General features: G+C 42.1%; 1 protein-coding gene across 12 annotated transcripts in view; it reads left to right on the top strand.

Moving 5' to 3' along the window:
• Positions 1-22,245, top strand: part of EPHA5 (EPH receptor A5) — a 206,673-nt gene that overhangs the window by 128,572 nt on the left and 55,856 nt on the right. For 8 of the 12 annotated variants that reach the window (XM_084203890.1, XM_084203889.1, XM_084203886.1 and 5 more), the window contains 3 exons: positions 12,034-12,158; positions 14,900-15,059; positions 19,083-19,188. In XM_084203890.1, coding sequence (XP_084060016.1) covers positions 12,034-12,158; positions 14,900-15,059; positions 19,083-19,188 — 391 coding nt within the window. The remainder of the gene's footprint in view (positions 1-12,033; positions 12,159-14,899; positions 15,060-19,082; positions 19,189-22,245) is intronic. The other 4 variants (XM_084203880.1, XM_084203887.1, XM_084203883.1 and 1 more) reach the window with 1 other exon arrangement.

Below are 22,245 nucleotides of genomic sequence, written 5' to 3'. Positions count from 1 at the left end.
ATTGCTAGGATCCCATTTTCAATACCACTGAATTAAAAACAGTTAGAGCTAGTTAATGGGCTTCCCCTTTGTGTGAGGGAGGGACTGGGGGAATGAACAAAGGAGAATAGAAGCTGAATTGTTTGAGAGGAGGTAATCTCTGTTTTGTTTCTGCTATAGATTAGGAATGATCAATTATCATGTCAGAAGGCAGAGAAGCTAATTTGCCCCAGAATCTACACATAGTTATTTAATCATCCTGCCTGATGCATAGCATTCATCATCCACGTTTTTAATGCCACTTACTGCTATAATCTCACATTTATGCAGGGAACATTTAGGGAGAGAGAGCCGTGCTAATAGGCAACAACCTGGGGAACAGAATAGTGGGGAGCCCCTATGGCTTCATTTCTGTCTCTTCAATCTCAGCAGCCTGGGCCCTGGACCCAAGCAAACTGTTGTACATGTCTGATCTTGAGATGATGCCCCTGCAGAGGACTCAAGGCATTGTCTGAAGGAGAACTTTCATGACCTCCCATCTGTACTGGGAGGGTAGTTCTCAATGGTGCTGGAAGCTGCTTTTTTCCAAGAGCAAGTGGCAGCTAACGTCATCACAGTCCTGTGAAGGAGACAGGCAAATCCCTGTGAGCAGCTGGTGTTGGTGCAGTGAGCTCTAGTATCCATGCCATCCTGTCATCTGCTGTTTGGACTGCTTTCAGATGTCTTCAAGGCACAATTTCAGCCAGCCACTAGATGCAAGGAGCACTTGCAGTGGGAAGGTCGGTCAAAGGAGAGTCACAAACGTGCAGGGACGTGTTTTGTGTATTGCATCTATGGAGACATACATACATGTATTTTAATTCTCAGTAAGTCTTCTGGTGGTCTAGTCCACACACTGAATAGAGATGAAGATGAGGAAGTTGGAAGGACTGGGGCACTTCCTTACATCTATCCAAGTCATTCCCTGGTCCGAGTTGGAGAAGAGACAAGAAGCCCCTCAGAAGGAGGAACCCATAGTGGCTGATGTTAAAATGCCCTTTTCTCTTCTAACAGTCACAAAGCTGAGATGAAGCAAATGGTCAGTGTAAGGAGAACTTGCCAAAACCAAATCCTGTTAGAGTGGTTGTGAACCCAGAGAGGGATCTGGGTGCAGTGCAACTTGTCTTTCCTCCATCTTTCTACCAAGTCATGGGAATGCCCAATGAGACAATGTCACCAAAGCCTCAGGATACATTAGCATGTGCAGCTACCATATAAAACAGCTAGAATCTCTGCTGGGACCATTAACTTCTGGATGGCAATCCCACCCTCAGATGTTCAGGCTGTTCTCCTGGCACCATTGCATTGCCCTGACCTCCACAGCCTGTGGTGATCCAGTGAAGTAGACAAGGGCTTAGGACATATCCTGTCAGCAGTAAGGGCAAAAATTGGACTAGAGAGTCCCTACACTGTCCCTAAATTGGGTTTTCATGTTAGAAACATTCTGGCATATTCCTGAGTTTGTCTCTAAATCCTTATCAACACCTTCAGAAACCAACTGGACTGAAAAAGCCTGTTGTTTTTTGTCAGAAGAGTCTGTGTTTGCTTCCTGCAGAAAAGCGATGCCTCTGCAGGGTGGGAGAGTCAAAAGCCGTGCTTTCCATAAGCAGCTGCATTTATCCCGTTCTAAAGGTTGATGTTCACCCTGAGCTTGTGTTGCTCGGTCGTGAACTCTGCGGTTTTCCCTCAGCAAAGCAGTTTTGCACAGTGCTTGTCTTTAAGCACAGCACTAGTGCTTCCACTTGGAAACAGAAGTTGGAGGGAGTTATTAAATTATGAAAACAAGCCTTTGCCACAAATTTCCCCCCAATTTCCCTCTTTGTCACTCACATAGGGGTTTTGCTCTGTGTTTGGGCTCAGTATGACATCACCAGGTTGCTTGTGATTTAAATAGAAGAAACCAGCTGTCAGGAGTAATGCTTGCAGGTATTCCTTCTTTTCTTTATTTGCCTTACAGCAGTGCCTGCAGGCCAAAGCAAAGATTGTGCTGGCAGCACCTGAATAGTTAGTTCCTGCCCCTCAAGTCTATACAGATAAAGGAATTACCATTATCTTCGTTGCACAAATAACAGCACAGCAAGATGAAGTGACTTGCCCGTGGTCATACTAGGAGTCTCTGGCAGAGTCAGAAAGCAGAGTATTGTTTCCTCTGGTCTGATGCTTTTATCCCAGAGCCATCCTTTTGTGTGACTGGCCATTTCCAGTAATTTAGATTTTTCTGTCATGTCTCCTGGCACAAACAAAACAAGCCAGCTAGTAAATGGCACTACATATATGTCTCTTGGATCTCTGCCTTTCAAGATCCTTTATATTTTTATCACTTACCTTGTGATAGCCAGGTGTCTGTGTAGAGCCTTGTGTCTGGAAGGATCTCAGGATGTGCTCATCTAACCTGCTTTAAAACCTCCACAGAGGCCACAGGTTCACGGGGTGGTATTTTTCCAGTGCTTCATTATTTTTGTCCTTAGCAAGCTGTTCCTAAATTTAATACTGTGCTTGTCTCGCTCCAGAGACAGCAGCCTCTTACTTATTTGGAGACTCATATTCTCTTTCAGTCTCCTTTTCCCCAGGACAGAAGAGTCTCTGTTCACAGCTTTTTTAACTTGCAGGTTTTCTCCAGCTCCCTCTTGGGTTCCATAAAAATTTTTATCATGAGGGTTTTGAGGCGCTGGCACCAGCTGTCCAGAGAAGTTGTGGTTGCAACCTCCCTGGAAGTGTTCAAGGCTGGATGAGGCTCTAGGCAACCTGGTCCGTTGGGAAGTGTCCCTGCCCGTGGCATTAGGCTTGGAACTAGCTGATCTTTAAGGTCTCTTCCAGTTCAGACCATCTGTGAAGCTGCACCTTCTTCCTTCCTTCCAAAGGGACATTGCATGCTCCCATGTTTCACACTGCAAAGGTGTGAAGGGAAAGCTTTAGGAAGCTGAAGGTACACAAATTTCTCTTGACAGTATGAAGAGGAATTTTCCCAAGCACCTGTAATAAAACTTGGATTTGTGCTGACTTTGGCAGTTAGCTTCATCTCAATGTTTGGAACCTGAGATTTTAGGACTAACAGTGCCCGTGGTCACACTTAAATGCCAAAAGACTGGGCAGGATATCCCAGCTGACTGCAGCAATGAGATCTGTTGGATTTTTTTTATTTGTCTGCCATTTCCCTTAAAAACAGTAGAAGCCTAGGCAGCATTTGCTCTGATCCAGAAAAGCCACTGTCAGCCTCAAACCAAGGGTTTTATATAATCACAGGTACATAAACCTTTCCATTTCAGCCTTATTAATTTTGAGGTTTTACACGTATAGGGGCTTGATCTAGTGTTACCTGTTTGATATATTTTAATTTGTTTTTAAGAATTTTATTTCAAGCCTTCCAGTCTTCATTGGGGAACTCACTTATGGAAGAGGTCTGGACTGTGGTTCTGCAAAGCTGTGGCCAGCTCAGGGTCCTGTGACAAGTGGTGGGCTCGTGCTTTTCTCCCATTTCTGAATGAGAGGTGAGATAAGAGGAACCAAATACCACAGGTGGTATTCAGAGGGACCAAATACCACAGGAAATCCAAAACAAGCTATGGGGGTGTTAAAGACTTTGCCTATTCTTCACTCAGACCTGATGCACTTCTTCAGTAGCTGTTCTTCAAGTGGAAACATAAGGAATTAATTTGGCTGCCCCAAATTTCACTAGAGGGTTTAGTAATTTGGCTTTAATGTTAGAATTCATCAGCAAGACTGATTGCTGTATCATACAGAGTGGCAGGCTTGGCAGAGAAGGAAATTTCCCATACAATTTAAAAATGGTCTATGAATTTGCTGGGTTTAGAGTTTGATAACAGCTAGAAAAAGGACACAGCAAGTCTTGCACAAAAAAAAGGAGCCAATTTAGGAATTAAGAAGGTGAGATGGTAGGGAGCAGGAACCTGCACACTTTACATTTAATTCAGTAGCTGTGGTTTGGCTTTGTTTTTTCCTTAATGGCATGTGGTTTTTAAAAGGAAGTTTTTGCTTAAATGCAAATCAGATATTAGGTTACGAAAGAGAGGGAAGGCACTCCTTGGTAAGTGTGGTGGAAGCTAGTCTGATAAATGTACTCAATAATGAGAATTCTACAGCAAAATGCTGAGCCCTGTGGCTACGATCCAGCAAAATGCTGACAGTAGTGGTAGCACTCATGCACTTAAAATTAAGCATTTTCCAAAAATGCTTTGATGGATCAGAGCTGGAGTCCTTATCACCTTGCTAGGAATGAATTTATGAGACTCTTGTAAGTCAATAGTATTTATTCTTAGGCTTCACAACTAAACCACTAATGGAAATAGGGAAATTACAGCTTTTCTGTGGTGTGAAGATCTGGCTCTGGTCTTAACCACAATCTGTTCTCCAGCTTTCAGAAAACTTACTATCTTGATTTCCAGAGGCGCTAGAAAAACAAAATCAAGTATTGGAATTTCCTGTGGATCTGCATCCTAGGAAGATATTTCTTCATGTTCTCTTCCCTGCTCCAACAAATATTTGTCTCATACACATTTGTCTCAGATACACATTGACCTTGAGTGCAAGTACTCCTTGGGAGTACTTGCTAGGGATATCAGGGATGCCTCTTTTTCCTGAGCCAGGCAATCTGTGATGCCCTAATGTCTCCCTCTCCCTTCTGAGGATCACAGTAAAATTGCAGCTTAATAGGGGATGGCTGTGCAGGACACAGGGCTGATGCTGCTGTAAAAACAAATGAATGTATGTTAGGCCTGGCAATTTGAAAAAAGTTTCTCAAACAATGAGCTGTGGTCAGGCCCAGTCTTGTCAGGCCAATTTCTTGAATTATTTTTTCTAAACAGCCTGTATCTGTATGAAGGGGACTTTGCATCCTGCAAAATACACGTGAGCATTTGCAAGCCTCCAGGTTTGCAAGCCTCCTGATTGTTGTTACAGATCATGGTGCTCTTTGTAGCCTTCATTATACAGAGTCCTTAAAATTCCTTAAAACTGTTGTATTATTATTTGTTGTATATTCCTGCTAAGGACTTGGATGTGTTTGTTGATGTACAAGCTGGAGGTAATACTTACCCTCCTTTGAGATGAGTGTGCTCAATATTACACAATTTTCTGTTGTGTTATCTGGTCATGTTTTCCTCAGGCCTCGTGCTTGCAAGTTTTGTAGATCTGCAGGCAGCTTCCATTCTTTAAGAGTTCATGTCTCTCATCCATGATTGGCAGGAGCCGAGAGCGTGTCTGTGCAACTCTGTAAACAGAAGGCAAATGGCAAGAATCCAATTTATTTTTTGAAACCATGTGCTTTTAAGAGCCTTGCCAAAGGTTATGTGTTTCTTTGTGATGGCAGTGATATATGATAGGTATCATTAAATATTCTGGCTCTGTTCTCTATGGGGTGATGTGCACATGAGGAATGACAAGGCAGTCTTACCCCAAAGGCTCTGTAGTTTAGTGCCTAGATTTTGTGGTGTCTTTAGGCTCTGTTTGTAATCCTGTTGCAGTTTTAATATATGATAGCCCCAAAACAAAGCAACTTCCTTATGGTAGATTTTGTAGAAATGATTTGCTTGCTTTTGGTGTAAGCAGTGAATTTTGGAAACTTTCATTCAGTCAGCAAGAGGGAGGAGTGCCAGAGGTGAGATGTTGCTACACCTTCCTGGGTTGCCTCCACAAAAGTAGGGACTTAGGTAGGTGAGTCTTAGAAATATTCTGTAACAGTAAAATACTTTATGAATGGCAAAGCTTTCACTGGTCGCATCCACTGTCCTTCGAGGAATATGTGTTGAGTCCTGCTGTTTCACAATTGACAGCATATTTTGATTAAGAGGAAAAGACTACGTTCAAACATTTAAAGCTATGGATTTGTTTTCATCATTTATATGTCAATAATCAGTACTTGGTCTTAGTAACAAAGAATATTTTACAGATACATTTTTATAACACGGATTATTGCAGGAAGGATTTCAGCAGTGATTTTTCACATGCAGCAAGGCATTTGTTGCTATTTGTTTCTTTAAAACCATTTTACGGGAGTAGCAAAATATCGAGTGTTCATCTAAAGATTTACCATAAGCAGCAGTAGGTCCTCACGGGTGGGTCAGTTGATGTTAGCTCGTTGCTGTGGTTTCCTCTGTTTTCTCTCTTTGCTGATTCTCTTGCAAGCTCCTTTAGGAGATACTCGGAGAAAAAGAAAGCCTTGAATTATTGAATGTAGTGTGCACACACCTATCCTTCCCCTAAACACACTTCAGTTACGGCAAGAACACTGAGTATTGGGGCACAGTAAATCTTGGGGCCTCAGACCACACTGGTGCCTAGCCCCACAGATCTCTTGAGCTGTTAACAGAGATCAGAAGTACGAGATGAGCCATCATCCCTGTGCTAATGCACATTTCATGCAGATTCCTTCTGTTATTTCTCTAATGTGAGTATGAATTGAAAGTGTTTTTCCTGGTTTGTGTTTACCAACACAAGAGCGCTTTTTCTGTAGTGGGAGTGCTGGTAATTAAAAGCATTGGGCTCATAGTGTCCACAAAACCACAGCATCCCCACTGCTCTCTTTGCAAAGGGATTTTTCTGGTGTCTTAGGTCCAAGGATTAGAAGCCTAGAGAGAAGTTCTCTGAGGAAAGCTTTGTCAAAGAAAGAACAGGCTCTTCAACACAATCAGGCAGCAACTGGGGTTTCACTTTTCATTAACCCAACCTTCTGTCCAGCTGGGAGGCAGCAAGGTCTTGGGAGCACCTTGGCCATGCCCAGCTTGGGTGTCAAGTCATGTCCTGGTGTCAAGCTTAAGGAGCCGTGTTGCATCTTAGAGGAACCAGGATGTGAGCCACCTGAAAGATCACCCCTTTTCAACTGAGATGGATCTCATTGCTTGGGTTAGTCATGGATTCATATTACAGAAATGGGGCCCTGCCGTCTGTCAGGGCCATGGAGTGCTTCATTTGGGTTCCTCTCTCTTGTGTGACCTGTTTTGTTTCAAGATGCAGGTCAGGGCATCTCAGGTTTCAGAGGCATTCAAAATGTCCATTCAGACTGCAAAGAGATCTAAGACCTGGCACCTCAGGGGCTCATCTTGGAATGTAGAGGTTGTGAAGAAATATTATATATCCACTGCCAAAGCAGTTTGAATATTGTGTTCTCATTTTGATATTTGATGTGTGAAAAGGACTAACATGAAGTCCACATCTACACAAGAGATGCTTTGAAGAATCATTCAAAATAAAATGATCTCCATATATGAATGATGTTTTAGGGTTTGGCTCCTACTTGGCAAGGAGTTTGGATTTAATCTAATCCTGAGGCTAAAATTTACCTCTTTGCCTTTTTTAGGTCCTGTGCAGGATTGAAGTCCTATGAAAAATCTCAGATAGAATAGAAATAGCATTTAATGCTACTTAGTACAAGGACCTGGACTCAGCTTTCAAAACCACTTGCAAGCACCAGCAAACTTGGGGCCCAGCCTGTTTGCCTAACTAGCCAGCCATGGTTTTGCAACTCCTTGTTCTCAAGGGACAAAGAGTTTTGAAATCCATTGTCAGAAAAATCTGAGTGCGCTTTGGGATATGAAAAACTGCAGCACGAAAGACAAGTTATAACTTAAATCCTGAGTTCTGATCCAGGTGTAATATTGACAGTAAAAGTGCCCTTAAGAGAGCTACTGGGTGTTAAGTTGCCCTGAAAGTTCCTATGTAGAAATGCAGAGATAATACAGTGAAAGCATTTTTTCCCCCTTCCCCTTTGAGTGTTTCTATTTTAACTAACATATCTATATTTTTTTTCAATTAACCTACTGCTTGAAGCCATCTGCAATTTCACAATGCCTTTAGTGTGGCTTGGTGAAAAAGGCAAGTCTTGCTTCAAACACTGAAGTCACCAAAGGCCTGAGAAAGAAATTAGAAACTAGGTGAAAAATTACAATATACCAGGCTTTTGAAGTAATACCAGAGTTACTTGTCTTGTGGTTACTCTTCTACTACAGGTTTTATTTTCTTCAATTTTACCTGGTTTTATTAAGTGCATTAGTTATAACATAACTGTTTGGTTATATAATAACAGATAAAGTTTATGGCTTTGGGACTGAGTAAGATGGGGAGCCATTAGCTGTTGTTTCTGCCAGAGTGAAAAATACCAAGGCAAAAGTAATTGGCCTGGAGAAAGCATTAGATAGACCATGAAAAGTAGAAACTGGATTATTTGTTTTGTCGTGGTACAGTGGTTGTTCACCTGATAACATTGGTTTCTCTTAAAGTATAATTAGCATTTTATTCCACTAAGCATTACTGTAAGTTAGATATTAGTGGGACACAGCACAGTATGTTGTAAATATGGCCTTTGGTGCCTAGATGGCTAATTCAGTGCTAATGTCATTATCAAAGTTTGCAGAGGAGCAAATGTCCTAAAAAGTCTGTTCCTTGTGAAATAATTTCCTGTAGTTATTCAGATGTGACTAATTATGTGTCTTCTGCAGAAACTTTTATTTATTTATTTGGTATGTTCCCTTACTCTTCTTAAGAAATGTTAGAAACAGAACCAAAAAAAAAAAGAAAAAGAAGAATCCATTTTCTATGCTTTTCTTTGCTTCCTGATTAATTTTTGGTCTCAGGAAAGCAAAAATGTACATTGGCAATTTCACACCTTGTTACATCTTCTGTTTGCTTTCATCACATGCATCACATGCATGGCTGTTTTCATAAATGGCAAACATAAACATAAATGATGTAATATCCCTCTTTGATCTTGACTGTGTGGCTGAGAAATTAATGCATAGGTGCAGAACATGAACAATTCACAATGTACACCCACCTTTTGTTGTGTCAAGGTAGGGATTTGAACAAGACTTCTGTCTGCTTACATAAGAAACATGGGATATTACAGCTTTATATATCTTGACTTTTACGTGAATTTATTTTTTTGCATGTTGTTCTCCAAATGGAAGGGCTCTGTGGTTTGACTTCTTCCTATTAAGAGGATGCTGCCCTTGCAGAAGCAGTGACCTTTGAAAAGCAAGTCTTAAGTAATCCTTTTATTTTTCTGAGATCATATAGCACAGTATCCAGTTGCAGGCTTTTAAGATGGAATGATTGCCGACTTTGTCCACTTGCCTGGATTGAATTACATTTTGTTTGACAAAGAAAACTCTAAAATACTTATACCTTCCTTCCTTCACTTCAGAGCATCGTAATCTCTGTGCATTGAGGCTGCAGAGTGGTTGCTGTAGCATGCCAGCACCGCTGGGATTTATTGAATTTACTTAATTGGACTTTATCTCACAGTTACACTTTAACACTTCTTTTCAAGGAGATTCAAAAGGATACGGTTACTCCTCTTCTAATTTACTTCCAGAGTCAGGTTACTCATTTTCTTATCTTCCATGCGTTTCCCGGTAGAGCAGAGCATTTTGTGAGCCACAATTGAACATTTTAGAGACTTGCACACCCAGAGATTTAAGTCCACAAAGCTGTTCACTAGTCAAGCTTTTTGCACACACTTTTTAAAAGGGAATGCTCTGATTTAGGGGAGTAGGAAGTTTGATGGGTGTGTTTGGGTTGGCTGGTGGTGCATTTTGTCTTGTACTATGCAGGTGCACGTAAAGGAGAGTTAAACTGCCCTGAATCTCCTAGGGAAAGGTTTTGCAGCAGCGTTTGGGAGCACTAGCATTGTTTTCTTGGCTGTAAAGCACCCGTGAGCCTCAGTCCTATAAACACTTCAGGAAACCTCAGGAAGGTGGATGAAAAATCCACTGTTTTATCAGGTGATTTTGATACTGGGAGTTGCATGATTTTCACCTTCCTGAGAGGCATTCAATACCAGGGAGAACTGAGGTCTCCCCTCACTGCTCTTCTCAAGTTTACTTTTGCTAATAGGAGTTTACAACGGTTTAATGCTCAGCACTGATGTTCTCCATCCTGCCTGACCTCTGCTGCCAGCTCTGTAAGCATGAGATAGGCATTGCAGGCATTTGGGGGCATTGGAGATCAGTCCCAGAGGGCACAGGTCCCTTTTTTTGAGTATTTTGGTGGCTCCTCCCTGTACATGGTAGCATCTGAGTGGCTCATGATAAGTGTTTGGTATTGTCCATTTAATGAGGATTGTACCATCTCCTTTTACTTGGCACCATCACCACGCAGCAAGGCTTGGTATCCAACGGCCCTGAAAATTATGTAGCTCCCTTGCATCAGAAAGGGCTTCATTCTATTTTGATGGAGCTCCCTACTCTCTCTACCTTCTCTGAGCTAGTATATCTGACTGTACACGTGTTCACAGACCTTGGATCTCAGATGCACAACTCAGTTTGCTGTGCACATGTACGCACAGTGCATATTTAGGCACCTGGGCTGAGCAACAGAAATTCCTTTTCCAGATTAGCAGTTTGTACTTAGGCTGTTATTTGCCTTCGCATAGCCCAAAACCTTGTAGAGGACATCAGTCAGGGAGGGGTAAGGTGACTTTTGCAGGTGAAAAATAGTTGGTGATCACCATGCAGTGCCTGCATACATAATGTGGTCATGGTTCAAATCAAGGTGGTTTTTACTCGCTCAGCAGAGCAGTTGTGAGCACAGTGGTGGATGCACAGTTAAAAAACAAACCCTGTCTGTACAGCTTGATGTCAGCTCTCCAGCAGAAAACAGTATGGAAATAGCCAGCACCTTTCAGCATCCTTCAAGAGCCAAGAGGGGAAAGTAAACAGGAGCGTAAAAAACTAGGGCTGAAGCAAGACTGAGATGTGGCAACTTGCTATAACAGAGAAGTCTTGCTGCTAGTCTTCAGTCCAATTGTCTTGAGCTCTTCCCTTACTTTTTGGCTTAAAATTAGACCTGGAAAAATTAATGTATTTGTTGTCTTTATTTTACTTAATGGGTTGGGGTTTTTTTATAGTGTTAAGATAATTAGCTAGTCCTGCATATAGAAGAAATTGTTTTCTATAGTTCCAAATAAATTTTGGAAGATGAAATGTGGTTGTTTGCTGCTGCTCCTTCCATTCCGTTCCCCATATGGCCACAAAAGTCTTTGCCATGGGTCTCCTCAGGCCCCTGTCATCCTTGTAGGAGGGTGAGTTAAAGTCCCTCATCCAGGCATGGCCTGTTTTTATCTCTGGAGAAGCTGCTCTTGGCCCTGCAAATGGGAGACCTTGAGTTTCTTCCCTCCCCTTTTCTTTTCACTCAGTGTTGTTTCCTAATCACTGGCATGAAGCACCTGGGGTGTGAGGGTTGCACTGCCCATAGCAGCTCCTGCTGGAGAGCTGGCAGGGGGGGCAGCAACCACAACTGAAAAAGTCTCTGCAGACATCAGACTGAATACAAAGGATCAAGCCTGTTTCTGATGCATATGTGTGCTGCAAAGGGCAGATAACCTTTCAGGGCTGCATCTTAAAATAATGAGCAGAGCTTGTATGGCTGCTCTCGTGCTGTGGCTTCCCCCAGCACACTGAGAACTTCCAAACTGTGATTGCCATTAAAATCTTTTGCCATTTGCAAGGAATTAGCATCACTATGTGAGCCTGCTACACCCCAGTGATATTTATGGAGAGCAATTGAATTATAAAGGTTGTAATATTCCTTGCTTCTGAAAGGAAGGGGCTGAAAGATGCCTAGGCTTAAACTACGTACAATCCAAAAACAGTTCAGGAGCCCATGTAATCTAAGGTCTTCTGGAAAATATATGCCTTGAAAGCAGGCAAAAGAAAGCAAAGCATACTCAATATGTAAGTCTGATAATGTAGACCCCTGACATTTGAAAAGAGAAGGTGTGGGATTGATGTGTTTGAAAATTGCTTGAAAAGATGGGCTTGATGTGTAAGCTGTGATAGTAGTTCATGTTATTACTTTGCCTTGGTGGTCGTGCTGCCACAAATCCATGCAAGTCCACTTGTTAAAAATGGGCAAATACCACCAAGGTGAAAACAGACCCCACTGATCTGCAGTAGCTAAGGATTGTCTTGTGTTTGAGCATGCACTGATGAGATTGGCTTTGGCTGAGGCAGACCATCTTGCTAACCATGGTTTTTATCTGTTCTGTTTTTTCCTGTCTTGCAGCACCTTCTCCAGTCAGTACTGTGAAAAAAGGGAAGATAACTAAAAATAGCATCTCCCTTTCCTGGCAGGAGCCAGATCGACCCAATGGCATCATCCTGGAATACGAAATCAAATATTTTGAAAAGGTGTGATGGACTGATTGCTGAGCTTCCCAAGTACCTTCTCTTTATTGTTTTCTTCTTTTAGTTATTATTATTTGAGTCATGGAAGGGAATTGAGAGATTTTATGCATAAATCAATGTCAGATTGATTTTGCAGTAAATGATTAGGAAGACTTGAAATGAGGGTGTTGTTTTCCATTAGTGTGCCACTTCTCTTGAACAAATACATTAAATCCGCGTGTCAGATTCCTCTCCAGCCTTATCACATTAAGATAGAGCCTGCTCATTTGTTAAAAATAGAAGGGGTTGGGGACTGAGCATCTGTCTCCTCCCAGATACATCAGGCAAAATACTTTGCATTTGGTATTTCAATTTCTCTCTGGATTTTCCATCCACTGTGAAAGGAGAGGAAAAGGGGGTTGTGGAGAGAGACTCTGTTATGAAGAAGGGCATCTTGACTTAAAAACTTGCCTGGGTTTTCCAGCTCTTTCCTTCAGTTTAAAGGGAAGCAGTCTCCCCACAAACTTGCCCCTCCTAGTCTTCATTTCAAATGGTGACTTGTTATCTTCCTGCAAAATTAATGTCATTTAAATGAAAACAGTTACACATGCACTTTATCAAAGTAGTGTATTTTGAGAGATGTGGCCTCAAATCTCTAGAAGTCTTAGAGATTTCCAAAAATCAGGTTTTCAGGATTTGACTGAATAGCATTTTTTTTTGCCTTAGCTAGAATTGTAAGGTGTTCTTTTTTCCTCAGAAACATACAGGCTTTCTACATGAAAACAAGAGGAAAATAATGAAATTGAGTCACAATTCACTTTTTAAGGGGGATTGAATTTCTGTTTTAAGGAAGATATTCAATTAGCTCTATCTGTGATCCAGGTGAAATTGCTCAACATGGACCAGGATTAGATCCTTGCTCCTTCTGTCTTCTTTCTCTGACCATGGGAAGGACCTGCTCAAGCAGTCCATGCAAACAGGGGAAAGAATTTCATAAATCTTCTCCATCAAAATAAAATCAACATTATTTTTTCAGATGAGGGAGATGGTGAAATAGATATGTGAGTGACTTAAATAGGGCTGAAGAGTAAGATACACAGCAGGAATCAGGTTATTTTGTTGCTGGAAATAATCCATTGCTAATTATTTTATTAACTTGTTTGAATGGCTCTTGGGGTACATTGGATCCTAACCATGGAATGGCTTGGGAAGAACAGCTTTTAGAAACCAAAAAAAAAGGCAAAGCAAATAATTAAAGTGAAAAAAACCTGGGTATTACTTCATTTTCCTTAGTTTGTTTTTAAACAAATTGGCAGGAGAGGGGACTTAAAATGTTGTATTTGTAGTCTAGAACTAGTCTCAAATAGCTTCAGCAAGTAGTTCTTCAAGAGTGAGTCCTTTGTGGAGAGGTAGTTCCAGCCAGTCCAAGTTTGTGCTGTCTTGATTTGTTTTCTTCAGTCTGAGAGTGAAGCTTTGTATTTTCCATAGAAAAGCTCAAGAGCCCAAGTGTTTGCAGAAGCCAAAAGTGTATTGAAAAGTTAATTGGCTGACATACAGGCAAAGATGTGACCTAATATTCACTTACTGCTGTTTAACCAGTAGTTGAGATAGGCTGGGGATATTGTCCTTAATCCTTTTTCTTTGTTGCTACTATAATTTATATTCTCTCAGTTTTCAGTCCTTCATAAGGGTAAGTTCGCATTCATTTCCAAGGGACAAGAATATTTATATTAAATGTTTGGGAAAACTGAGTTTTGTCAGATTAATAAGAAAAAAAGGGCACATATTTATATTTATGTCTCTGTGTGTGTACACATTTCTCCAAAACAAGCATCAATTGAGAAATTTTGTAATCTTACATTTAAGAAATTCCTAGCACCTTACCCAGGCATGTTGCTGTCAATGGGAAGTTGGCCATTAAATTAAAAAAAAAAAAGAAAAATTAGTTTGGATTCTAAGAGCTATCCAGAAATCTTGGTAAGGAACTACTAAAAACTCTGGTTTAACTCATAATAATTTGGATCTGAGAGGATATGGTGAATAAAAAGCAGTCTCCATATTTGTAGACTTTAATTTATGAGCTCTTGTCTAGATTATGTGTTACAGTAAATAATTCTAAGAGTAATTACTTAGCATTTCAACAAAATTTTAATCAAAGAACTGGAACTGTTTCACATTAGAAACTGATGTAGATGAAGATTTATTTCAGCAATTTTTCTTCAAGTTCATTGCTTCAGAAGAACAATGCAAAAATTAGGTATTTTCCTGGAGTTTTGGTTTATTAGTCTCTTCTCAAGGTCTTATTCATGGTTCTAGAAATGCAGGCATAAAGTTGTATAGTGTGTAATACATTATTCTCTTTTAGGCCTACTTACACTACTGGGAAGCCGTTTTGGTGTAAATCAAAATCCTTTTTCAAGGCGATGGAACTTGTTTTATCTTCCCTGTGCCTTGTGATTGATCTTTGTATGATAAACCTTTCCATTGCCCCAGGCCACGTGCATCCTGAGCAGGGGAAAGCTGCTTCTACTGCAGATGTGTGCCTCCCAGAATCATTGATTATAAAAGAGAAAATCAGATCTCACAGTCTCTATTGCAGAAAGGACCTTCAGAGAGGGAGGGGGGTTTGAGGAAGAAATCCTCAAAAATGCAGGCTTCAGTCATCTTTTGTCGTGTTTCTCTGGGGGTTGTTAAGAGTCTGTCTTCTCTGAGAGCCACTCTGTGTCTGTTTGAACTTTGTGGTTTTTGGGGGGTGTTGGGAAAAGGACCAGGAGACGAGCTACACCATCATCAAGTCCAAAGAGACGGCGATTACGGCGGACGGCTTGAAGCCAGGCTCAGCGTACGTCTTCCAGATCCGAGCGCGGACAGCTGCCGGCTACGGGGGCTTCAGCCGCAGGTTCGAGTTCGAAACCAGCCCAGTGTGTAAGTGCTTTTCATTACTGCCAGCCCCTGTCCCTGCAGCGCTGCCCTGAAACACGTCAGGGGTCGGTACCTCTGCACAGAGCGCTTCCTTTGATTGCTTCATCCCCCGAGTTTGGAAACGTCGGGCGCATCGTGACTCTGCGCTTGGCATATCTCTCCTTTGCTTCCTCGTGGTGGGGCAGGAGATCTTCAGGCTTCAGAGATTCAGGGCTTTCCATGCTTAGAAAAATCCTGTATTTACAGGAGCCCGGTGTAAGAGAGTCATTCCTCTCAGGAGGGACAGAGGGGACAGGACCTGCTCCTTAAAGGCAGGCTGCAGAGGATGTTGAGGTCTCTTAAATATCTCCATCTGGGGGGAAAAACCCTGAAATGGTGCCTCTCTGCAAGGGGAAGGGTTGAACCAGCGTTACTGTCTTTTGTGTTTTTTGGGGAAAGTTCCTGTCAAGTTAAAAGATTGTTTCTGTTGGCTGCCAAGGCCACAGCCTCAAGAAAAGGAGGTTGGCTTGTAATCAGAAATGGTAAAAAATGAGCACTGCAGGTGCAGGACTTCTTCTTGGCCTGGTAAATTTGTGGGTTTTTAAATTTTCTTTAATTTTTTTTTTTTTTAATGAAACTTATCCTGGGCTGGATTCTGGAACTGATTCAGTGTCAGGATGAACTCCTGAGGCACACAGAGGCTCAGCTGCTCACTCTTCTGTGTTTAGGCACAGCTGTGGGGAAATTCGTTTTGTCCCAAATACAGAATTTTGCCGGGGTGTCAAGTACAATTTTGTCCACCAGAAAATATGTCTTCTCTCTATTAGTTTGTACAGCTGTCATTTATTAATTTTTATACTGTGCGCATGGAAGAGGAATTTTATGGTGGAAATACTCTGATCATTCCTGTGGGAAAGGAACTGTTTGCTGTGTTTTCCTTGGAAATTTAAATTCATAAATACTTTGATTACTGTTACTCCTGTTTATTTAAAATTCATTATCTTTGAGAAGAAGATGCTGAGTTGTCTTTTCAGTGCATGCTGCCTTTGAAGTCATAATAGATTTTCAAGGAGTCATTATACATGTGCAAATGCAGCTGTGGAGCCAGTGATTAAGCTAATACAGTGAAAATTGCATCACAATGCAAACATTAATGCAGTAAGGACAGTCTATTTGATGTATTTCTTATAGTATTAACCATTAATTGTGCTCCATAAGTAGCAACCAAATCATGCTGTGCCAAAAAATTATTCTTTATAGTTTTTCTCACTTGAAAAGTTTCTAGCTTAGAGTTGTTTGAGTAATAGTGCTCTGGTCTATTAATGAGTAACACATGAAATATATACACATTTGATCTATTACCTGTGATCCTGGTCCAGAAATAATGGCACTTTCATCAAGCCCATCATGTAAGTATCTCTGTTAATCAGGACTTTTGGAGAACATCACATGGAAATGCTTTTAAACACTAGAAATTCTGTGGGTCAGTTAGTCATACCCACATCCCCGTCTTTTTCACATTTTAAAGGCAGAGAAATAGGTACTTCTCTGATATTAAGGAGTTGCTGGTTTAGTCAGAGGAATACCTACTACATTGTCCCCAGTTTGGGAATGGGAATTGTTCACCTGTTGGACTCAAGCTCTGGCTGAGGCCAGACTTAACCAGATACTTTAACACTTAATAGGACTGAAATACAATGTAAGCCTCAGTATCTTGCAAAATGCAGCTCTGTTCGACATTTAAAACCTTATAAAAAGCACTTTTTTCCCCAAAGCCCTATATAAAGTCAATATTAGTGTCAGGGGTGTGACCAGACTCCCACTGCTTTCCTGCACATCCTGGAGATTTGGAAAGCAAGCACAGATCGAATCGCACTGCTAGATCAGAGTACAGATCTGAACTTCTTGTTAGAGCCAAAGCAAATTATTTTTATTCAAGCACAGATGAAAACCTTTCAGTGGCTGTTCTAAGATACAAAAGCAATTTCCAAGTCATTTGGACTGAACAACAGGTTTTGTTTCCAGTTAACAGGGTTTCTATAGTTATCTTTGATACATTTGGAGGAATTACACAACAACAGCCCAAGAAATGCAATGGAGGAAAGCTGTAAGCTCTTTTGGACTTCCCTCTTTTTCCAGATCTTGGGAATTTTTACATACTTCTCCCTGCTTTTGCAATTCTGCAAAGCACCATGAAGCAGCCAGGGCTTCAATTTTCAGTGGGATTTTTTTATTTGAGTGGAAGGTGTTGCTGGGTGTATCCACTCGTTGCTTCATCCTTTCCAAATGCCACCAAGCTCGTCTAGCCCCAAAAACTAACATTGCAAAGAGCTGAGTTTTGGCTGGGTTGGTAAGCTAATCTAGCTGGTCCTGCTGGGCAGGAACATATCACCAAGCTGAGAAGGGGTAATGCAGTGGGGATGTGTGTGTGCCCCCGACTTTGAATGGCAGCAAGCCCCAGCTTGGCTTATGGGTTCAGGCTTTTCATCTGCCATAGATCACAGTAGAATTTATCTCATTTCCCCATCCCTTGAGCTGTGCAAAAAACCACCAATCACTTCTTAATGTTCTCCTTTAAATGTTTTTCTTTTTAATTATTTTGTCAAGAAAGCAATAAAACACCATCTTAAGGAGCCCCCATAACTTTGTGAGGCTAATAAAATCTCTGGATGATGGCAGGGGTTTGAAGCAGTTAGCATGAAATATTTGATGTGTCAGGACCAGTCCTTCTGAAATCACTTACACTGCTGTAGCAGGTCCACCCCGCCAGTGGTTAAGCACCAGAGAGCTCCCATATGAAGAGCTGCTTGAAGCCCAGTGCAGATCAATGTTTAATGCCATACCTTTCTGTCTTTCCTTTCCTTTAACAATTAATATGGGACTATATTCAGTTATTTTATAGCCTTCATAACGTTAATCCCGTGCTAAGGACCCTTTTTTCGTTCAATCATTTCGTTAAAGGCTTCTTCAGTACGCAATCAATTCCTGCTGCTCTCTGGGGTGGATGGAGCTTCATCCTGGGCTGGCACGAGGTTCAGAGCTATAATGAGGTTTTCCCCCCCCAGAGCAGTGGTTCCTGTGCCAGGGAGCTGGTTTTGCAGGGAGGATGTGAGGTTTGTACCCTGGGGTAGTTATAGACATGCAGCTGATTAAGCTGGCAGCAAAGAGGGCAAGGTGAGGAGACTTTGGTTTCTGCTTGTGGAGCCCCACATGCAAACCCTGGGGGGAAATGGGCTCCTTCCCCTGCCAAGTCGGGCAGATAAACAAGATACAAGTGGTATTAGCATTTCCATTTTACAGCCTACAGGAGATTGGTCACCTGCTCTCACTTGACCCGTGTCAAAATTCAGTTCTCAATCAGCTCTCCTGACCTTTCTGCTGGCATCTTTATCACCAGTTTAGTCTCCTGCCTTTTGGCAGGAGGGTTCCTTACAAGGCACAAACTGGAGGAGTTTTGGTTCCCCAAGTTTTGGCCAATAAAAAGACCAACCAGTGTACATGTCTTAGCAGATTCCTGTTTTACAGAGGGCACTTTATGGCCACGTGATAGAGATGCCACAAAGAGTTAGTTTATAATTATTTATAGCTTCTTGAAGTGCAGGTAATTTTTTTTATGTTGTAGATTTTTCTTGTGTCTGTTAGCAATAACATTCCATAAATGTTCTCTCTGACTGTTGGGTTTTCATCCAAATGAGAGCCTGTTGGGTTTTCATCTTTTATCTCTGATTTCTAATGCAGCTAACTCAGGGGGGAAAACTTCAGTTCACAAACTCAAAGGCTGCATCCTGCAACGCTTTGGTTTCTGAATTCAGCAATGAGATGGAATCTTGTTGGGCTTTTGGCTTAGTGTTGCATGTGGTTTTGTTTCCTTTCCACCCATATCCTTTCCAAACTAGAAACAGACAGCAAAAGGGGGAAAACACAAACCGTAAAAGAATAAACGAACTGGTAAGACTTGAAACCTTGCTGGCAGCCTCACTAGAGAGACTCGTATGAGTGCTGACTGTCATTTTAACCCTAATCTCCATTTTCTGTTTCTCATCTCAGCAGTAGCTGCATCCAGCGACCAGAGCCAGATTCCTATAATTGTTGTGTCTGTAACAGTGGGAGTCATTCTGCTGGCTGTTGTTATCGGTTTCCTTCTCAGCGGAAGGTAAGAGAAGAAGCTGTGTATTTATACTTCTTCAACTTTTGTAATAACTTTTATCTGACCAGCTGATTAGTGTGATTTAGGCAAAAGCAGCATGTGAACAAAGCTGTCAAGCGGTAGCACTGTAAAACAGCACGAGGGTGGGCTGATTGATCTGTTTGGACAAGCAGGAATGACAAAGGCACTCTCACAGATGTTGTTCACTTCCCAATGATTTTCATCTGTGTATAGGCTGGCCCTGATTATATCACTTGATTCTCTCAGGACTGTTTTCACATTCCTTTAAAAATAAGCAGAACATTTTATTACAGGTAAAATATCTTCACCCCCATATGTTTGTACTCAGAGCTTGCAATGGACTTTGCTCACGGAGAAAACTTCAGGAAAACACTTGCAAAGAAAATGAGAATAAAGCCACTGAAATGGCCAAATGCCCCACTTTTTGGTCAGATCTGGATTTCATTTCTCATGTGTAGGATATTAATGTGTTCCTCAAGCGTTAGTAAATCATACAGAGAGCTTCCCCCGGAGAGGGAGACACTCTGCCTCAAACCATCCCATTGACTTCTCATGTGCTTAAACATAGGCAAGTGATGAAAGCCTGGACTGTAACATCTTTGACAACTCTAATGGAAGTTGATGGAATTTTTTGATGAACAAGAGATTGTGGTACTGGGGCAAAATCTGGCTTGTATCAGGATAAGTTTGTACTGCAACATAAAACTTTTTTGGCGGCCAGCACGGAAGGCGCTTTTTTCATATTCTACATATATATTAGTACCTTTATTTAGTGGCAGTAGTCAAACAATGCAAGATCTTTCATGCATATGTGAAGTACTCCACAAAGCTTTGTGAAGTACATCGTCTGATAAGGCTGCATTTATTTTCAGTGCAAAATAAACATTTATGCTTCTAAGGTACCCATCAGCCCACAATTGCTTTTATGATGCAGGTCTGTCTTACGCTCAGGTCTAGCAAGGTGGCTGTAATTTACAGGATATTGTAAACATTAAGAGATGTTACAGATGCAGAGGAACTGCACTGAATTTGTTGGTTGAGGGTCTTATTTCCCAGAGGAGGTAAGGTATGAGTCTGCAAATGCAGAGCAGTGAAATCCTGCCAGGCTGAGCAGCTCTGTCCTCAGGCATAAGGCATCCGTGGAAGGACACGGACACAGTTATTTCCTGTCTTGAACGGTAAGTGTGCTGCCAGACTCATCTCCAGTCAAGGTCAGAGACTGACAGTCTCTTCCAGCTCAGCTGTTCGAGCTCCTGTTGTCTGCTTTGAGTGACTTGTTGGGCTTAAAAATGGAAAAGTAAACGCTCCTGTCTGCATGAGAAGCATGGAGCAGCAGAGAGGGAGGGGGGTGAGTCAATGGCTACAGGCAATTCACACTGGGGCCTACAGGAAAGCTGCAGTCAAAAGACTTGACTCTGAACACTCTAGACAGGATTCAAGTCCCTCCTTAAAGACTAGAGGTTGTGATTGAAATTCCTCTTCACTCAGAGCAGGTGGATGTGAACCTTGGCTTCCCCCAGCCTGGATGTGTGTGTGTGTTGGTGCAACAGGAGAATGCATGTGTGACTGTAGGGAGGCTGTGGATGTAACCTGGCACTCCATCTCACCAGGTGGAGGAAAGCACATCCCTCTGTGCCCATAGGGAGTCACAGCTGCGTGGCTGCCAGGACCTCCTGCTCTTCCCACGGTCGCTGGCAAGGGCTCAGTACCCCTCTGAGGAGGATGAACCTTCACAAGTCTCCTTTTCACTGCTGCTCTCTCTAGTCTCAGCAAGCAGTTGCAAACTCTGAGCCATTTGTCAGCAGTTCTCATTAGTTACATCTTTCTGTTCTCTCGCCTAATGTGCTTTCCAGGATGTGCTTCCTCTTAGCTCTTTATCTCTTGGCATGCTTATGAAAGACCTTGTGTCCTTTGGCTAGAGTTTTATTGCTGCTTCTGCTGCTACCTTAATCCTCCTGCCTTGTACCCACACTTCCTTCTGTGGACCCCAGGGCAGCTGCAGATTTCTGGAACGTTCTCCATGGTGCCACGCTGGATGTCTGGAAGGGGTAGGCACAGGGAGCTGAGCTTTTCATCCATTTTTATCTTTTCGACCCTTCCCCTAAGTGAAAAGACCACAGTCCTTCATTTGGAGCTGGTGGAGAAGCGTCCCGCACCAAGGTTTGGTCCATTATCAGAAAATTGGCTTCAAAACCACAGGACTTCTCTGACAATTTGACTTCCCATGAATTTTAAAGCCCGTCTAGTACACTGAGTGACTTGTGAGAACAGCAAAATAAACCCCCAAAATCCAGAAAGATGACAGACAATTTGAAATTAAACAAAACAAAGAAATTGCTCTGGTTTGGAAGAAAGCAGAGATGCCAGGGAGATGTGTTACTTATGCTGCTTTGCCTTGGATATGGATTCAAGACAATTTGTGAAGTAACTCTCCTGCTGTGACAGCAGGGACAATAAACATGTTCCAAGTCATGGGATAATCCCTTTCTGAAGCAGTTAACCTGTTTCTGGGAGATGTTTTCCTATTAAACCTCTGGAGTGGTTGTGTTGTTCCAGTGCCTGGTTCCAGGGGGGTTGCATTTTCTTTCCTAATTCTTTCCTGTGTTTGCTATTATGTAAACAGCTATTTTGAACTCCAGCTGGACTCACTACTGCTTTCCACACCAAGCAAGCTGTGCAAAGCCCAAGCTCTGTCTTTTCTGTTGATATAAGAGAGCAGGAGAAGGAGAAAAACCATCTTGCTCTGCAGCACTGAGGATGTAGCCTGGCCAGCTCTTGCCTATAGCCTACTTTGTGCTGGCTTCAGGATGCTCCCGAGTCCCTGAGAGGCCCTGGACACCTCAGGATTATCCTCCCTAGGATGCTGTGTGGCACCTCTTTGCACCTATCCTCCCAAGCCCCAGGCTGCAGCAAGCAGAGGCTGGAGAGCAGTTCTGCAGTGCGAGGTGAATGTCATCCTGCTCTTGGCAGTTCTGTGAGGTGTTTCCAGTCACAGGGCTGAGGAGTTTGCTGGAGCCTGCAGGCTTTTTATTTTTTACTAGG

This window comes from Fringilla coelebs (assembly GCF_963513975.1).
Source record: "Fringilla coelebs genome assembly, chromosome: 4".
Taxonomy (NCBI): Eukaryota; Metazoa; Chordata; class Aves; order Passeriformes; family Fringillidae; genus Fringilla; species Fringilla coelebs.
Note: the sequence above shows the minus strand (reverse complement) of the source record. Positions and strands in the feature narration are given on the sequence as shown.